The 15,518-nt window shown below is 47.3% G+C and overlaps 1 protein-coding gene across 1 annotated transcript in view; it reads right to left on the reverse strand.

Moving 5' to 3' along the window:
• CDH20 (cadherin 20) overlaps positions 1-15,518 on the reverse strand; it is a 54,836-nt gene that overhangs the window by 4,526 nt on the left and 34,792 nt on the right. The window contains exons 7-10 of the mRNA XM_040264272.1: positions 12,372-12,508; positions 10,034-10,155; positions 5,384-5,501; positions 613-864 (exon numbers count right to left, since the gene is read on the reverse strand). Of these exons, the coding sequence (XP_040120206.1) occupies positions 613-864; positions 5,384-5,501; positions 10,034-10,155; positions 12,372-12,508 (629 nt within the window). The remainder of the gene's footprint in view (positions 1-612; positions 865-5,383; positions 5,502-10,033; positions 10,156-12,371; positions 12,509-15,518) is intronic.

Raw genomic sequence — 15,518 nt, forward strand, 5'->3', positions numbered from 1 at the left:
TCTGCTCTTGGGACTCCATGTCCCTGCTTCCTTCTCTGTAACACTTACCACCTCTGGGAGCTGGGGGTGAACATTCGGGAGAAGGGTCGCAATGTGCAGAGTGGGGCCTGCCTGCCTTTCACTCCTGGCCCTGCCCCTGAGGTTTGGCTTGGGCCTGTCGCTGCCTGTTTGTGATTTGTAATAGCTGTTCCATATCTGAGAGGGGGGCGTTAGGAGAGGTGATCATCACATCCTGTCCAAAATTACCATGTAGGTTCTGTGATATCAGAATGATTTGCTTTGTTTTGAAGTAAGCTCTGCGAAGGCTGGGACATTTCTCTCTTACTAGTCCCAGGATCTGGAATGGCAGCCTGGCTGTAATAAATGCTTGATAAACGTGTGCTTTGATCTGGCCTTGAAGGAAGGGACAGCCTTCCCTCTCTTTCCTTTTTCCCAGCGTTGCTCTGCCACCCTTGCAGTCAGCCTGGTGTGGAAAACCAGTCCTGGCCAGCTGCGTTAGGACGCTGACAGGATGCTGTCTAGGGCAGCACGTGCAGGGCCCTCCAGCGTGGGGAGGAGCCGCTCACTCACCTAGGAGGGCCCCACAGCATGGGGGGGGAGCCGCTCACTCACCCAGGAGGACGAAGACGCAGGCCAGGATGGCGATGAGTGCGCCGCGGCTGAGGCTCACCGGGAGCATGTAGGCCTCGGGGCTGCAGGACAGCACGTGGCCCTCGTCGTCACAGCCGCACACCTGGATGGTCAGCGTGCCCGTGCTGCTGAGCACTGGCTGCCCGCTGTCCGAGATCAGGATGGGCAGGTAGAAGACACTCTGTTCCTGTTGCCGGAAGCCGGACCTCCTGGTCAGAATCCGGGCGGTGTTATCTGGAGCAGACAGGGATTCCAGGATTGGAAAGGGAAGAGGCAAAAAGAGAAGGGAGTGGAAAGGAAGAACCACGGAGAGAGTTAATTTCGGGGATTGGGGAAAGCAAGGGGCAGGAACCTGGCGGGGAAGGCGGGAGAAGGGACAGCATGCCCTGGAGGGGTCGGCTGCTGCCGCTCAGATTTGTCAGGATCAGCAGTTGGGTTCAGAAACCAAGATTTTTGCTTGCTTCTAGGCAAAACCCTGAGGCCTAGGAGAGAAACCCTTTTTGAGAGCCTGTCTTCGCCTTTGTGACATAAAGTGCCCAGGGCGAACTGTCAGGCTTCAGATCTAACTGAATTGTCCCTGGGAAAGCTCGACAGAAGTGAACACTCACTGGTGACTTGTGGTCCCTGTTTGTTCTCACTCAGCAGCTTTCCGAGGCCCCCGCTGCTGCTGTTGTGCCTCCAGGAAGAGAATGCGGAGGAGCCCGTGGCTCTGGCAGACTGCTGCTTTTTGCCACTGCGGCTGGATTCCTGTCTGGCTATTTTCTTTTACACCTTTGAAATGCAGTCACCAGTTCCTCTGCTTTCTGATGAACCTGCTCATTTAGCAGAAGCTTATTTGAAATCCCCTAATCATATGGCGCACCCTGGTACTTCACACTTCTTGCTGGTCTGGGTCTAAGCAGTTCATAGGAATTTGGGGAAAATTCAATACTAGTTCCCGCCCCCCCTGTTTTGAAGAGGATTAGCCAGCTTGTTTGGAATGTTTTTAGAAAGCTGGTGTGAGTATGTATATTTACATTTGCTTAATGTAATGTTTTAGGATCTTTTATTTTTTAATCTGTTCTCAAGTTTTCTTGAGTGGGTTTTTGCAAAGCTGGTGTCTTTTTCAGCATGAGATGTGGAAGGACATACAAGCAGTGACTGTCAAAGCCAGCATCAGCGATACGGACGGTTCTCCGGGCGCATTTCACATCTTACAGGGAGGAGCCTAGAAGTTCACAAAGAATTCTGAGAGCCTCATCAAAGGAAACGTTACTAATATCAGTATCAGTACTTCTTACATAATAAAGGATTATACTTTTCTACGCTCTTGACTTTGGATATTTGTATATGGTTCGCTTTTGATGATGGGAATGAGCAAAGGTGATCCGCGTCACTTCCAAGCAGCAGCGTGCAGCAGCCGGTGTGAGCCTGGCGCGCTCCTGCCTCGGTGTAGTGTGTGAGAGCCTGCCAGATGGAGAGCCAGGCAGCCTGGGCCGCCTGCACGTGGACAGCTGTCCTGCATCGCCAGACCCGAAGGCGGCTTCTGTGAGCAAGCAGTTATCTTTAGTTAAGCCGCTGACACTTTGGCGCCTTCTGATCCCACAGCCTAGCCAGCCTATTCTAACACGTTCTTCCTTACTAGTTTCCCACCTCTTCCTCCCGCCGTGTTTTCCCAAGAGCAGTTGATTCTTGAGCACTTCCATGCGCGGTATTTAGACTTCGCACGCAGCAGCTTGCTTTCTCTTTAGCACCACTTGGGGAAATAATGGTGGTCTCACCCTGTCACACTGAGAGAGTTAAGCCCTGGAGAGGTCATGTAATGGGGTCCAAGTCACTGGTTTACTAACAGAGCTGGGATTTGAACTCTGGTCTCTGACTCTAAACACATACCCCTTCCATTGGGTTATGTAACCGGTTAGTTTTGTAACAATGTTGAAAATTATTTAGCTAATTGAAATCTCTATCTGCTTTTTACAGGCCGCCTTTCTTTGCTTTCCTTCTCAGTGGAAAAAGATAGTTGGTTGCCAGCCTGAAGATTATATTTGTATTTCCACCTGCCACGCAATGTACCTAATCTTCTCTGTTTTGTAAATTAAATAGCTAAGAACTATTAATTTTGCTTCACAGTTTTAATTTTTTTTCCAGAAATATTTTTCTCAAACAGAAATCTTTTTCATTTTCATCAAGGACAGCTCATCAGATTTTTAGAAAGCTGGAGAAGAGCTTGCATCATATATTTCTTGATCTCAGAATTATTTAAGATTAAAGAAAAAAAGATCAGTATCACATTGCTGAGACTGGTCCTAGAAAGGGGCTGGCATATAGTAGCAGATTTTTTGTTGAATATTATAATTGGAACTTGAATAACCCATTTGGAAATATTATTTGTTTCCACAGTAACACAAAATTGTGTGTGTGTGTGTGTGTGTCTAAAACAGGAGGTCCCAACTTCCAGTCCCAATCTTAATGTTTACTCACTCTGATCTTGGGCTGTTTACTTTCTTCCCTCATCTATCAAATGAGACATGCCAATCAGAGGTGTTAGTAACTTCCTTAAGACCTTATAGGATTGTTGTGAATATCAAATAAAGCAAAGTATGGGAAAATGTAGGTAAAACTATGAAGTATGCTCTCAGTCCTTTTCACAGTGCTGTGGGGATTTTAAAAAGTAAGAGAGGCTTTACTTGAGAGGTTGCAGCGTTGTGTTCCTACGTGAAATTAGTGTTTCAGGCCGGGAGTCGGAGGGCTTGACAGTACATCCACGTCAGATATTTGTCAGTTTCGTAATGAGCCTCAGTAAAGGATACTCGAGGGATAAACTGTCACGAGGGGGTTAAGAGTCATTCTCTCTGCTGAAGATGCAGGCTTCCGCTTTGGAAAACCTTCCAAGAGATGACGCACTTGTGTTCATGGTCACCGTGTCCCAGTGGCCCATCTGTTCATGGTATTGACTCCATGAGTTGGTGTCCAGAGTCCTAGTCAAGGAAACTGCAGCTTTCTGCAGCTGCTGTGTGTGGTCTGTGTTCTGATCTTACACCAGTGAAGAAACCATGACACTTAGGAAAATGGAGAAACAGCATCATGTGCTGTTTTCCCTCCCAGGGTTTCTACTCTAAATCCTATCCTGAAGGGGCTAAACGACCTTTTAAGGGTTCCCAAAGGAAGGAAGTTTCCGTAGTGGCTCAGATGGTAAAGAGTCTGCCTGCGTAGTAGGAGACGGGTTCGATCCCTGGGTCAGGAAGATTCCTCTGGAGAAGGAGCTGGCAACCCACTCCAGTATTCTTGCCTGGGGAATCCCATGACAGGAGCCTGGTGGGCTCCTGGGGTCACAAAGAGTCGGACACAACCGAGCAACTAACACAAAAGAAGTAGATAAATGAATAATTCAAAATTTGACCCAGCAAAGCTATCAGGACATTTAATTACAGTATTTCTGCTGTGGTAATTCATAAAACTGTTCCTTTCAGAATTATCACAATGTTTTGATAATTTATTTTATGTAGAAGTTTAAAAGGATGACTTGGAAAAGTGCTTTCCATTGAGAATAAAACAGGTTTGATATCAGGTTTTAGTAGCAGAAGGTCGTGTGGGATGGAATTAATATTTTGACAGTTGAGGCCAAGACTGCTGCTGCTGCTAAGTTGCTTCAGTCGTGTCCAACTCTGTGCAACCCCATAGACGGCAGCCCAGGCTCCCCCATCCCTGGGATTCCCCAGGCAAGAACACTGGAGTGGGTTGCCATTTCCTTCTCCAGTGCATGAAAGTGAAAAGTGAAAGTGAAGTCGCTCAGTCATGTCTGACTCTTCGTGACCCCATGGACTGCAGCCCACCAGGCTCCTCCACCCATGGGATTTTCCAGGCAAGACTAGGTGTGCCTAAATCACGGTCGTTGTTACCCTTCATTTAGATTGTTAGAATTGACAGCTCTTTAGATTGGAATAAAAATGAGGCCACACAGCCCAGAGAAGTGGTGCCCTTCCTCCCCAAGGTCAGACTAGTTGGTAGCAGACCTAGCAACAGAAGGGGTTCACTCAACAGATTTAAGTTACTTTTTCACTTGCTCTGACCTTTCCCTGAAAATCCTCTGGCCAGAGTACAAAAGCCGCTCCTTTGCCCATCTGTGCTCAGTGAAGAGTGTGCTTGGTCTATCAACTCCGTAGCTGATCTGAATGCTTTTTGGAGCAGAGGGGTGTAGAATGCTATTCCGGCAGAGCTGTAGTGGGAAGCACTTTCTGCCATCAGGAACCCCACCTGTTTTCTGAATCACTCCAAAGTACTCAAGAGGTTTTGGCGCCAGAGCTGCTCACTGTTTCTGAATCTGCCCTTTGTTCTCTGTTACTCAGCCTCTGTCTCCCTTTTGTTCTCTCGCTTTTCTCCGTTTCCCCCTTTGATCCTTGCTTAGAAGCGTCCCCTCAGGTTTCTCTACCTAGGCTGCTTCTGTCTCCTTGCTCAAATCCTTCTCATGGTTAAAGAGCACACAAGGCTGCTCGGTGGGGATGAAGGAGGCCCTTAGCCTGTGAGCCTCCATCGTGTCTGGCCCAGAGCCAGCGCACAGATGTGTGTGAACTGACTGAGTAAACGTTTCACAGTAAGCAGAGGACGTTTTTTCTCTTCGATGTTCTGAAACAAAACTTTAAGAGGATCATACAGATGAGCATGCTTTCTATGCTGCTGACATTACGGAGCCGGTGACCTCCGACACTGTGCGTGGTATAGCAACCCAGGGTGTCCAGCCCACGCTGTGGAGACGCGCCAGCAGCCAGCGGATTACCTTGGTTGTCCCTCACGGTGAAATTGGGGTTGTTCGCAGCCTCAGGAGCCAGGCTGTAGTAGAAGTGCTGGCCGTTGCGTGGGTCGTCTTGGTCCACGGCGCTCACGGTCTGGATCAGCTGAGGGGGGGACGTGAAACCAGGCGAGTCAGTCAAAAGCTTCCAGGGAAGATGACCCCCCAGGCTGCGTTACCTAATGAGCACATCCTGAAGCTCCCCTCGCAGGCTTTGTGCCATCTCAGAGCCCAGACTGAAGTGTGTTTGTTGTTGGGGCTTCCCAGGTGCCTCAGCGGCAAACAGTCCTCCTGCCAGCAGGGACGACTCAGGAGAGGCAGGTTTGACCCCTGGGTTGGGAAGATCCCCTGGAGAAGGAAACGGCAACCCACTCCAGTATTCCTGCCTGGGAAATCCCAGGGACAGAGGAGCCCGGCGGGCTGCAGACACGACTGAGCTACTGGGCGTGCACGCACGTGTCAGCAGGCCCAGGGTAGATGTCGCCTAAACGCTTTGGACGTTAGATGTCGAAATAACAGTGTTCTCACTCCTCCTCTGGCCCTTAGGCGGTCAAAGCCGACGGCTGAGTGAAAGGACTCAGGGGCGCCACAGGGTCCTGCTCGTTCCCTGGTGTTCTGTCCTCTGACCTCACCTTCGGGTTCGTAGGTCACGGTTAGGGGTGCTGTCTTTGAGAGTGAAAGTGTTAGTCGCTCAGTCGTGTCCGATTCTTTGCAACCCCATGGACTGTATAACTTGCCAGGCCTCTCTGTCCATGGAATTCTCCAGGCAAGAATGCTGGAGTGGCTGGCCACTCCCTTCTCCAGGGAGTCTTCCCAGCTCAGGGACCGAACCTGGGTCTCCTGCATTGGCAGGTGGATTCTTTACCATCTGAGCCACCAGGGAAGCTTTGAGAGGCCTCTGTTTAAAAATGACCAATACCTAGTGGGCAGTAAACAGACATTATTTCAAGTTAATGGAAAACAGATGTGAGAGAATGGCTCGCAGAGCAGTCACTGTTGGCAGGAAGGGGAGCTAGATAGAGTGAAGAGCACAAGGCCCCCAGGGGTAGGGCTACAGAACAGACGGGAACCGGAAGCAGAGCTTGGGGCGGAGGAGAGCAGGAGGTGGGGTGGCGGCTTCTTGAGCTCTCTGGCCAAAGTTGTGCCGTTCCCACCTGCTCTTCAGAGTACTGAGTTGCTATGAAGGTTTGATGACCAGGATGGAAAAGTTGGTAAGAAAGCGGTGTGGAGTACACAGCTGAGGTGCTGGCTGGCAGACGGTGGGTAGAGACAAGGTGTTGAGGGGTGGGCTCCCTGTGTGTTGCTCTCTCACCAGCCAGCAGCACAGACCGCCCACCCCTCGGGCCTGGCTCCAGACGCGCTCTCCTGTCAGAAGCTGGCTGTTAACAGCATAGAAGACGGAACATTAGAGGTCAACAGGGGGCTGAGGTGGGCTTGCTGAGTCTCTCTCTCTCCATCTGTAAATGAAGGGGGGTATAGCTACCCTCACAGCATCCCAAAGAGTGAGTAACTTGAGGGGAATCTTCCAGCAAGGGGCTTGCTGTAAACAGTGTTGCTCAGACCCCCTTTGGGGGAAGGCTTGATGCCTTCACCTGTCAGTCTCTCTGGGGATGGCCTCGGCTGGTGAGACCCACCTCCCCACAGTCTGCACATCCTTCCAGAACAGTCTGTGTCCAGCGACTGATAGAATGGGATAAAGGCCTGGCCATCCCATCTCAACCCGGAAAGCCCTAGTTCCCGGTGTCAGTGGGGTCATCCACGGCTGTCTGTGTGCACCACTGCTGGGCGTCTGTTGTCCAGCCCTGCAGAAGCTCTTCCCTTGCACAGGAGTTGGTCCCAAGGGCATTCCTGACTCATTACTAAACATCGTAGACCAGAACTCCAGCTCAGCTCATGCTTCCTGCTGAACCCAAACTGGCACTGGGTCCTTCAGTCTAAAGGTTGGGAGGATGGAATTGAGTACTGGAGAGGGGTCAGGAGAGCCCTGAAGAGGACTGTGGCCCAGCCGCCCAGCCCGGGGTCCCTGCTGCCCCACTCAAGGGTCCCCCCAGGGCCCCATCCCCTCCCAGACAGATCCTGTACCCTCTGTCTTGTCAGACACGTGAAGACACGTTTCTTCGTGAATGTTATAAACATGAGTATGTGTGACTCGGCAAATAGTCGTTTCAGAGTATCTGACCTGTAAAGTATGTACGTATACCTGGGGCATTTGACTGGTTGGTTACAGGGCTCAGAAACGTGAGTGAAGACACGGCTTCAGAGCACCTGGGCCTGCTCTCCTGGGCCTCCCCTCGCCCAGGCCTCCCCTCTGCCGGGCCTCCCCTCTGCCGGGCCTCCCCTCTCTCCAGGGCCTCCCCTCTCTCTGGGGCCTCCCCTCTCCCAGGCCTCCCCTCTCCCGGGTCTCCTCTCTCCTGGGCCTCCTCTCTCCCGGGCCTGCTCTGTTGGGCCTCCCCTCTTGGGCCTCCCCTCTCCTGGCAGGTCTGAGTCCATCCCTGGCCTCACTCGCCGTTCCAGAGTCTGCTCGGCAGGCCTCATGCCACCCTGAGCCTGCACCTCAGGCGTCCTCACGTTTCCCTCTGGGTTTGCTTCGCTGAGGAAAGCACACGTCCCAGCTCGGCAGATGCAGAGCTGGAGACTGTGTCCAACAAGTCTCACACAAGGAGGCCTGAGTCTTCATAAGCCAGACGTTCCTACTGAGCTGTGTGCTTTTGAAAATCTTCAAAACATGTCCCAGAGCCAAAACCAAAGGGTTGGATTTACATCTCTTGGGCTAAAGATAATGCGTGTGACAGTGCGATAGACCTGTGGCTCAACCTGAACCTGCAGTTGCACGTGAAAGTTCACGGGCGTCGAAGGGCTGTGTGAGAGCCCGGGAGAAGAGGGCCGCGGAGACGCGGACGTGGGGAGGCGCGCGTGTGCCGCGGAGGCCGGCGCGGCGGCCACGAGCTGCCGTCCTGCCGTCCCTTCCCGGCGGGCGGGCGATGCTTCGCTGGGGCCTGAGGGGGTTCCATGTACTGTGTTCCTGTTAACTCTCTGTGTTACGGAATAAAAATGGCTTCTCGTCATATTGAATATTAAGTGTGCTTGTCATAGTAATAATCCTGTATAAAAAGTTTTTATGTTGTATTTCTACAATATATATGTAACATTACAATATAAACATTTTTAAAATGAAAGCCCAAATCTCCTCACTCAACTCTCAGCTGCCTTAGGATGCTGGCTCTTGCTGTTTTCTCTCCTGCCTTCCGGTTTCTGCTCACATGCAGATACAGCTTGATATGCCTTCAGGCCTGCGTCTGTAGCCTCTGTGCCTCCTTTCTTTACACACATAATAACACGGGTCATTCCTTAATTGTAACTTTTATTAGCTGCATAATATTTCAAGTTTCTCTAGAGTAGAAATGCAGTAGATACGGAAGTAGATTTATCTTTGACTTGTGGAAAAAAGTGTAGGCGTGTATAGACTGTGGCTCTGGGTGTCAGGAAGGGATGGATGAGAGGACTTAGATGTGGATGACTACAGCACATATTTCCCCACTCCCCCACCCGGGACAAGGGAGTCACTTCTTCTTTGGGTGGAAAGAACGGTAAAGATGCATTGAGGCAATCTTTCCTGAGCCCAGGAAGCTAGTGTAATTTCTGGTTGTATAGACAGAGTCTGTGCAGCGAGATGTTGCAGGAGAGGGAGAGAGCAATGGAAGCAGAAACTGCTTTGCAGCCAAAAAGCCTGCGTTACCAAACCACGAGTGCTTGCCATCTGCAGCCAGCCCTGGGACCAGAGTCCTCAGGGTCACAAAATAAGCTCAGGGGAAGCAAGGGAGGATTGTTAGGGAGTCTGTTGGGATAAAGGTAGAGAGGACAGAGTCTTCAAAAGTAGGACAGAAGAGAGAGGGCACGTGATCTGAGGTGTGGCGGGTTGGGTATGGTGTGGGCACCAGCCTGACACATGCGTGAATCAGATGGTTGTTCCAGGCACAGTTCAGATGCTTTTCAGCTGCACCTCTGGGATTTAGTCAGACATTCAGTTAGGTTTTAAGCAGACTTTTAAAAAAACAGGCAAATGTATATGGAGATGATGGGGCTAAAGCTGTTTCAAATAAGTAGACATTTGTTCCTTAAGATGCCTTTCCTCTCAAAACTTGATGTGACATGAGGGTACTGAGAATATGGGTGTTTCGGCTGAGGGAGGAGAGGGTAGGAATAGGGCAGATGGCCCCTCAGGAGGATGCTTGCTGTCAGAAGAAAGGGAGGGAGGAAGATACAAAAACGAACCTTCCTTACTGTGGATGTTTTCAAGGATTAGTGCTAAGTGGAGAAAAAGACTTTTTTTTCCCCCTGGATCTTCATGGTCCCTTGTTTCCAGGATCCAAGGCACATGTTACTACAATTGGTTCTGTACAGTTCAGTTTCAAGGTGGGTAACTACCTTGCTTCACAGCCTTGTTTCGATCATAAAATGTAACGGAGGTTCCGAATAGTTGTCTTAGCAAATAAGCGGTTGCAACATGATAAACAGAAGTGGGGGACTGTTTTACAAACTGTTAGCTTCTGGAGTCTAAATTTCTTTGATGGGCAATCTGGTTATCTGTAACTCATTTCCCCGTGTTGGGAGGTTAACCACAGTGCTCAGGCTGCTTACCTGCCCTGCCTTGGCGTTCTCACAGACAAAAGCTTCATAGAATCTGGGGAACTCCGGAGCATTGTCGTTGACATCTAAGACTTTGACTGTGACAGGAACACTTCCAACCTGGGACGGATTGTCTAAAGGAAGCACACAACACAGACACACACCAAAGGTGAGGAGGGTTCAGAAACGCAGGAAAGCAGCTCTTTGCTGGAGCAGACATTTGTCTCCTCATCTGGTTTTTGAAGGAGTGGATAAAGACCATGGAACTCTCAACGCCAGGTTGCAGGGGTTGCCTGTTAAGAGTGTGGCTGGAACATGAGTGTGGGCAGGACAAGGTGTGTGCTGGACCGTGTGTGTGACGTCAGGAGGATGCGGGGCGGGGTGGGACTCCCGGGGTAGCAGACATCACGAATGAGTCTTAAAAAGAGGTTTTGAGTTTCTCACTTGGCTTAGACTTCAGGTTCTGGAGTTGAAGGCAGGCTGCAGCAGTGAGAGTGGCAGCCACAAGCTCTTTGCCTGGGAAACAGCACCCGGCATCTCCGCACCAAGCTGCCACATCCTCGAATGGCGTGAGCATCTGTGCTTTTCATTTTGTGCGTCTGGTAGCAAGATGTGTCCTAATGTAATTGCGTCTTCACTTTACACCATTCTGGCCTACAAAAGCTTTCATAGGAACCCTGTACTTTCAGATAGTGGGGAAAACCTGTAATCAGTTCTTTGAATTACTGTTTCAGAAGATTTTACGTTATTCATGGGATTACAGGCAACACCGTACATTTATTTCTGCTTTTGGACTCAGGAGGTATTATAGGATCAAACACACACCAAATCCACATTTTTGGCTGAGACTGAAGCTACTCACAGTCATCCATGGGGAAAAATACCCTTTTGGTCTGTCCTCTGCTTGACACTGCCATATAAAGGTAATTTCACTACCCCACTGCTGACCCTCCTGTCTTTTTCTGTTTTGGCCACCATCCCAGGAAGACAAAATAGAAGTTACAAGACATAGAAAGTATGCTTAGTAAATAATTTTATTAAATCTCAAAATGCCCTGTTCTTTTGCTTCATTTTTTCCCTCAAGAATATTTATACCTTGTTTTTCCCCTAAATATTTATATTGCTTGGTTAGCAAGAGTGCTGTGTTTAAATTTTTCCATTATAACTTGTTCTGGTGCTTGTTTATACAGCCAATGATGAAAATTTCAGAAAAATGAGAATTAATGTGATCCATAGTCCTACCACCAGAGATATCCATTATATATTACGTAGAATGTTACATGTATCCAAACTCTCTCACACACACACACTGAAATTAAGAAAAAAAGCTTGATTTAGAACTTTAATATTTTAGGGAAAGATTTTCCTGAAAGTCATTGAAATGTACTTTGAAATTAATTAATTGTTACATTAATTGGTATTAATGTAAACAGGATGTTCTCATTTTACTGTACGACTGTACCATAGTTTATGTAGTCAAGCTCCTGTTATTAGACATTTAGGTGTTTCCCCTCGTTTAAAATGACAATGCAGTGGACACTTTGGTTCATAAGCCTTTGTCAATATTATGCCTATTTCCTTAAGATAATTATTAGAAGTAGAATTCTTGAGAAAAAGAATATGGATGTATTCTGTACATACTTCTGCCAATACATTAGGATTTACCATTTCCCTTCATATTTCTCATAACTTCAGTTCAGTCACTCAGTCGTGTCTGACTCTTTGCGACCTCACGAACCGCATCACACCAGGCCTCCCTGTCCATCACCAACTTCCGGAGTCCACCCAAACCCATGGGTGTTGTGAAAGGAAAAAAATGGGACGTAGTAGTATATAATTTGTGTTGAGATTATAATATGTTAATTTAGTTTATTAATTTTCAATTTTATTTTCAGGTTTATGTTAATCATCTGTTGTAAGATGTTTCAAATTCTTATATGCATGTATGTGTGTGTGTATGTGCAGAATAAGGGTGATATGTTATAAACGCTTCCTTCATCCAGCAACAATATACTGTTTGCATTCCAATCTTATTAAAGGTTGGAAGCCTCTCGGATGTCTCAGGAATGGCCCCTGTTCTTCATGCAGAAGCAGCTCTGTAGTTTAAAGACGCTGTTTCTTGTGCTGCTTTTCGTGATACTCTTGTTTTCCTCTAGCACAGGACTAGGTATATGGAGATCCTCAATAAGTATTTGAACTAAATACATTCATTCAATTGTGTAAACCAGGATTTCCGTTTTTTTTTTCCATAAAGAATACAATTTTTGTTCCAACAGCCTCTGGAAACTTCCACTTTCTACAATGCTTATGTTTTGTCACTATATGGAGACCATGGTATTGTTTTACTTACTCATTTCCATAGCAAGGACAGTGATATTATGCCAAGAAAACTCTTCCCGGTCAAGAGGTCTTGCAGTCATTAGGGCACCTGTTGTAATGTCCACATAGAAGAATCTTCCAGGATCACTGCTTCTGTCAATGGAATATCTGTAGAAATGGAGATTAAATGCATTGTCTTATTGGATAAACATGTTTATTCATACTTATAGCATATTACCTGAGAGAACTGAGTGCATACTATGTGAAACAGGACTAGTTCTGGATTACAGGCCCTTGGAAGACTGCATTCCTGTTTTATCATGTCCAAAACCGCCGCCTGCCCCCTAAAAAAAAACCCCAAACACAAGACAACAACAAAAAATTGTTACTGCTTCAATCTCCTCATTCAGAAAATGAAATAAAATGGGGTGTCAAAGTCTTAGGGCAGTTTTATGCTTTCTGAAGATCAGTCTCAGCTATTTTTAAAGCTTAAAACTGTTCTAAGACTTTAGGAACACTCTTGAGTATCAACCCCTGCATGTCGTTGTTCAAAACAACTTTTATTCAAATAAGTCCAGAAATGCTGAATTGGAACTGGAAAAGACCGAGTTGTGTGGTCCCGGTTCCTATAAGTAGTATCACCTATTGAGAAGGAAAAATTTGAATCAGGTCCTTTGTAAACATACTAATGACTGACTTGTTGGCGGACACAGTTATGTTATCTGCTAGATGGGTGTCCTTGTCTGCTGCTAAGTCGCTTCAGTCGTGTCTGACTCTGTGCGACCCCATAGACGGCAGCCCACCAGGCTCCCCTGTCCCTGGGATTCTCCAGGCAAGAACGCTGGAGTGGGTTGCCATTTCCTTCTCCAAGGCATAAAAGTGAAAAGTGAACGTGAAGTCGCTTAGTCGTGTCCGACTCTTCATGACCACATGGACTGCAGCCCACCAGGCTCCTCCGCCCATGGGATTTTCCAGGCAAGAGCACTGGAGTGGGTGCCATCGCCTTCTCTGGTCCTTGTCTAGGGAATGTTTTTAGCAGGATGGGCCGGGGTCTGTCTGGGTTGTTTATTGTAAATAGCCTGGAATTTATGGGGCACAGCTTGCTTGAAAATGTCATGTGAGTAGTGTAGTTAATGGAGTATAAAAAGCAGATGCTACATAACTAAGACAGCTTTCAGGCAATGCCCTTCATTCATCGCTCATACCTTTCATATTCCGTGTGGACCAACATGCATCCTTATACAGAAAATAGAAGGATATGTACAGGCACCTACTCCTAATGGTTCTAGACCTCTCTAAGGAAGGAGGAAAATTGAAAGTGTCAGTGACGGTCGTGTCTGATTTTTTGCAACCCCATGGACTGTACCCGCCAGGCTCCTCTGTCCATGGGATTTCCCAGGCAAGAAGACTGGAGTGGGTTGCCGTTTCCTTCTCCAGGGCAGTCTTCCTGACGCAGGGATAGAACCCGATTCTATCCTTGCAAGAAGATTATTTACCACTGAGACAGCAGGGAAGCCTGAGGAAAGAGTGTGGTAGCTCATGTTTTGCTGCTGTTTATATCCTTTGAGTCCTTACTCACCTTGACACTGGGTAAGATCTGTCATTCCTGTTGAATCTGAGTTGGATACCGGACCCTTTGTGTTTTCTTACCTAAGTTGTCTTACCTGGTGCCCATCTTGGGAGATTCACTATGTGTGGAGGGAAGCGTAGGCATCTGTATGTTTAAAAGCCTTCTAAGGGATTTTCATGTGTAGCCGTGATTGAGAACCATTCTTGAGAATCTTATGTAGTCCTTGGTAATGGGCAGTAGTTATGATTGCTGCCATCTGTTGAATACCAGGCATTTTATAGCTTCTTTTTAAATTCTACAGCATCTCTAAGATATATATTATATATAAATTAAATATATTTATATATAAATATATCAACCAAGAGAAAAGGAAACAAAGACTAAGAGAAGTTAAGTCACTTTCCCACAGTTAGACAGCTAATAATTTTCAGGTAATAGTAAGATCTGAAATATACATGTTTATATATAAACTATTATATATATTATAGATTGTAAATTATGTTTGAACACGAGCAGGGAATGGCAACCCACTCCATTCTTGATTGGAGAATTCCATGGACAGAGGAGTGTGGTGGGCTGCAGTCCCTGGGGTTACCAAGAGTCGACACGACTGAGTGACTGACACCACACAACACACATATATGCGTATATAAGCTGCTGTAATATATTGGGTTCAAAACTCCACTTAAAGTTGCCAGCGGGTACAAATGAACCTATTTACAAAATAGTCACAAATGTAGAAAACAAACTATGGTTACCAAGGGGGAAGGTGGGGAGGGATAAGTTGGGAGACTGAGATTGACATGTGCACATTGCTATATATAAAATAGCTAACTAATAGGGATCTGTGTCTAGCACAGGGAACTCTGCTCAATATTCTGCAATTACCCATATGAGAATAGAATCTAAGACAGTGAATATATGTATAACTGATTCAGTTTGCTGTACCGCAGAAAGGAATATAACATTGTGGATCAACTATAATCCAATAAAAATTAATTTTAAAAAAGTTGCCAGCAGAATTCCCTGGCAGTCCAGTGGTTAAGGACTGCAGGCTCTCACTGCTGAGAGCCTGAGTTCAATCACAAGTCAAGTGCACAGCCCCCCAAAAATGTTGCCAGCAATTGCAATCTGTATCTTAAAGTTGTTGAAACTGGGAAATACTACCCTTTTGATGGCAGTAAGCAATTTCTTTAGTGCATTGTTTTTCAAACTGAAATCAGTATGGTGGGTTATGATTACTGTAGAAAGAAAATGAAATGGATATAGGTATGCCAGACTGTTACTTACAGTAAGGGTAAATATTGATGGTAAAATGTTTGTTTCAGTATATATAAATACATGTAGATTATCCCTGTATATATGGGGCTTCCCAGGTGGCGCTCGTGGTAAAGAATTGCCTGCCAGCGCAGGAGCCGGTGGGAGGCGTGAGTTGACCCCTGGGTCGGGAAGACCCCCTGGAGGAGGGCATGGCAGCCCACTCCAGGATTCTTGACTGGAGAAGCCCATGGACAGAGGAGCCTGGCATGGTACAGCCCACGGGGTCGCAGATAGCTGGACGCGGCTGCAGTGACGTGGCACGTGCGAACCCCTGCATATTATTCGGGA

This window comes from Oryx dammah, unplaced genomic scaffold (assembly GCF_014754425.2).
Source record: "Oryx dammah isolate SB20612 unplaced genomic scaffold, SCBI_Odam_1.1 HiC_scaffold_22, whole genome shotgun sequence".
Lineage (NCBI taxonomy): Eukaryota > Metazoa > Chordata > Mammalia > Artiodactyla > Bovidae > Oryx > Oryx dammah.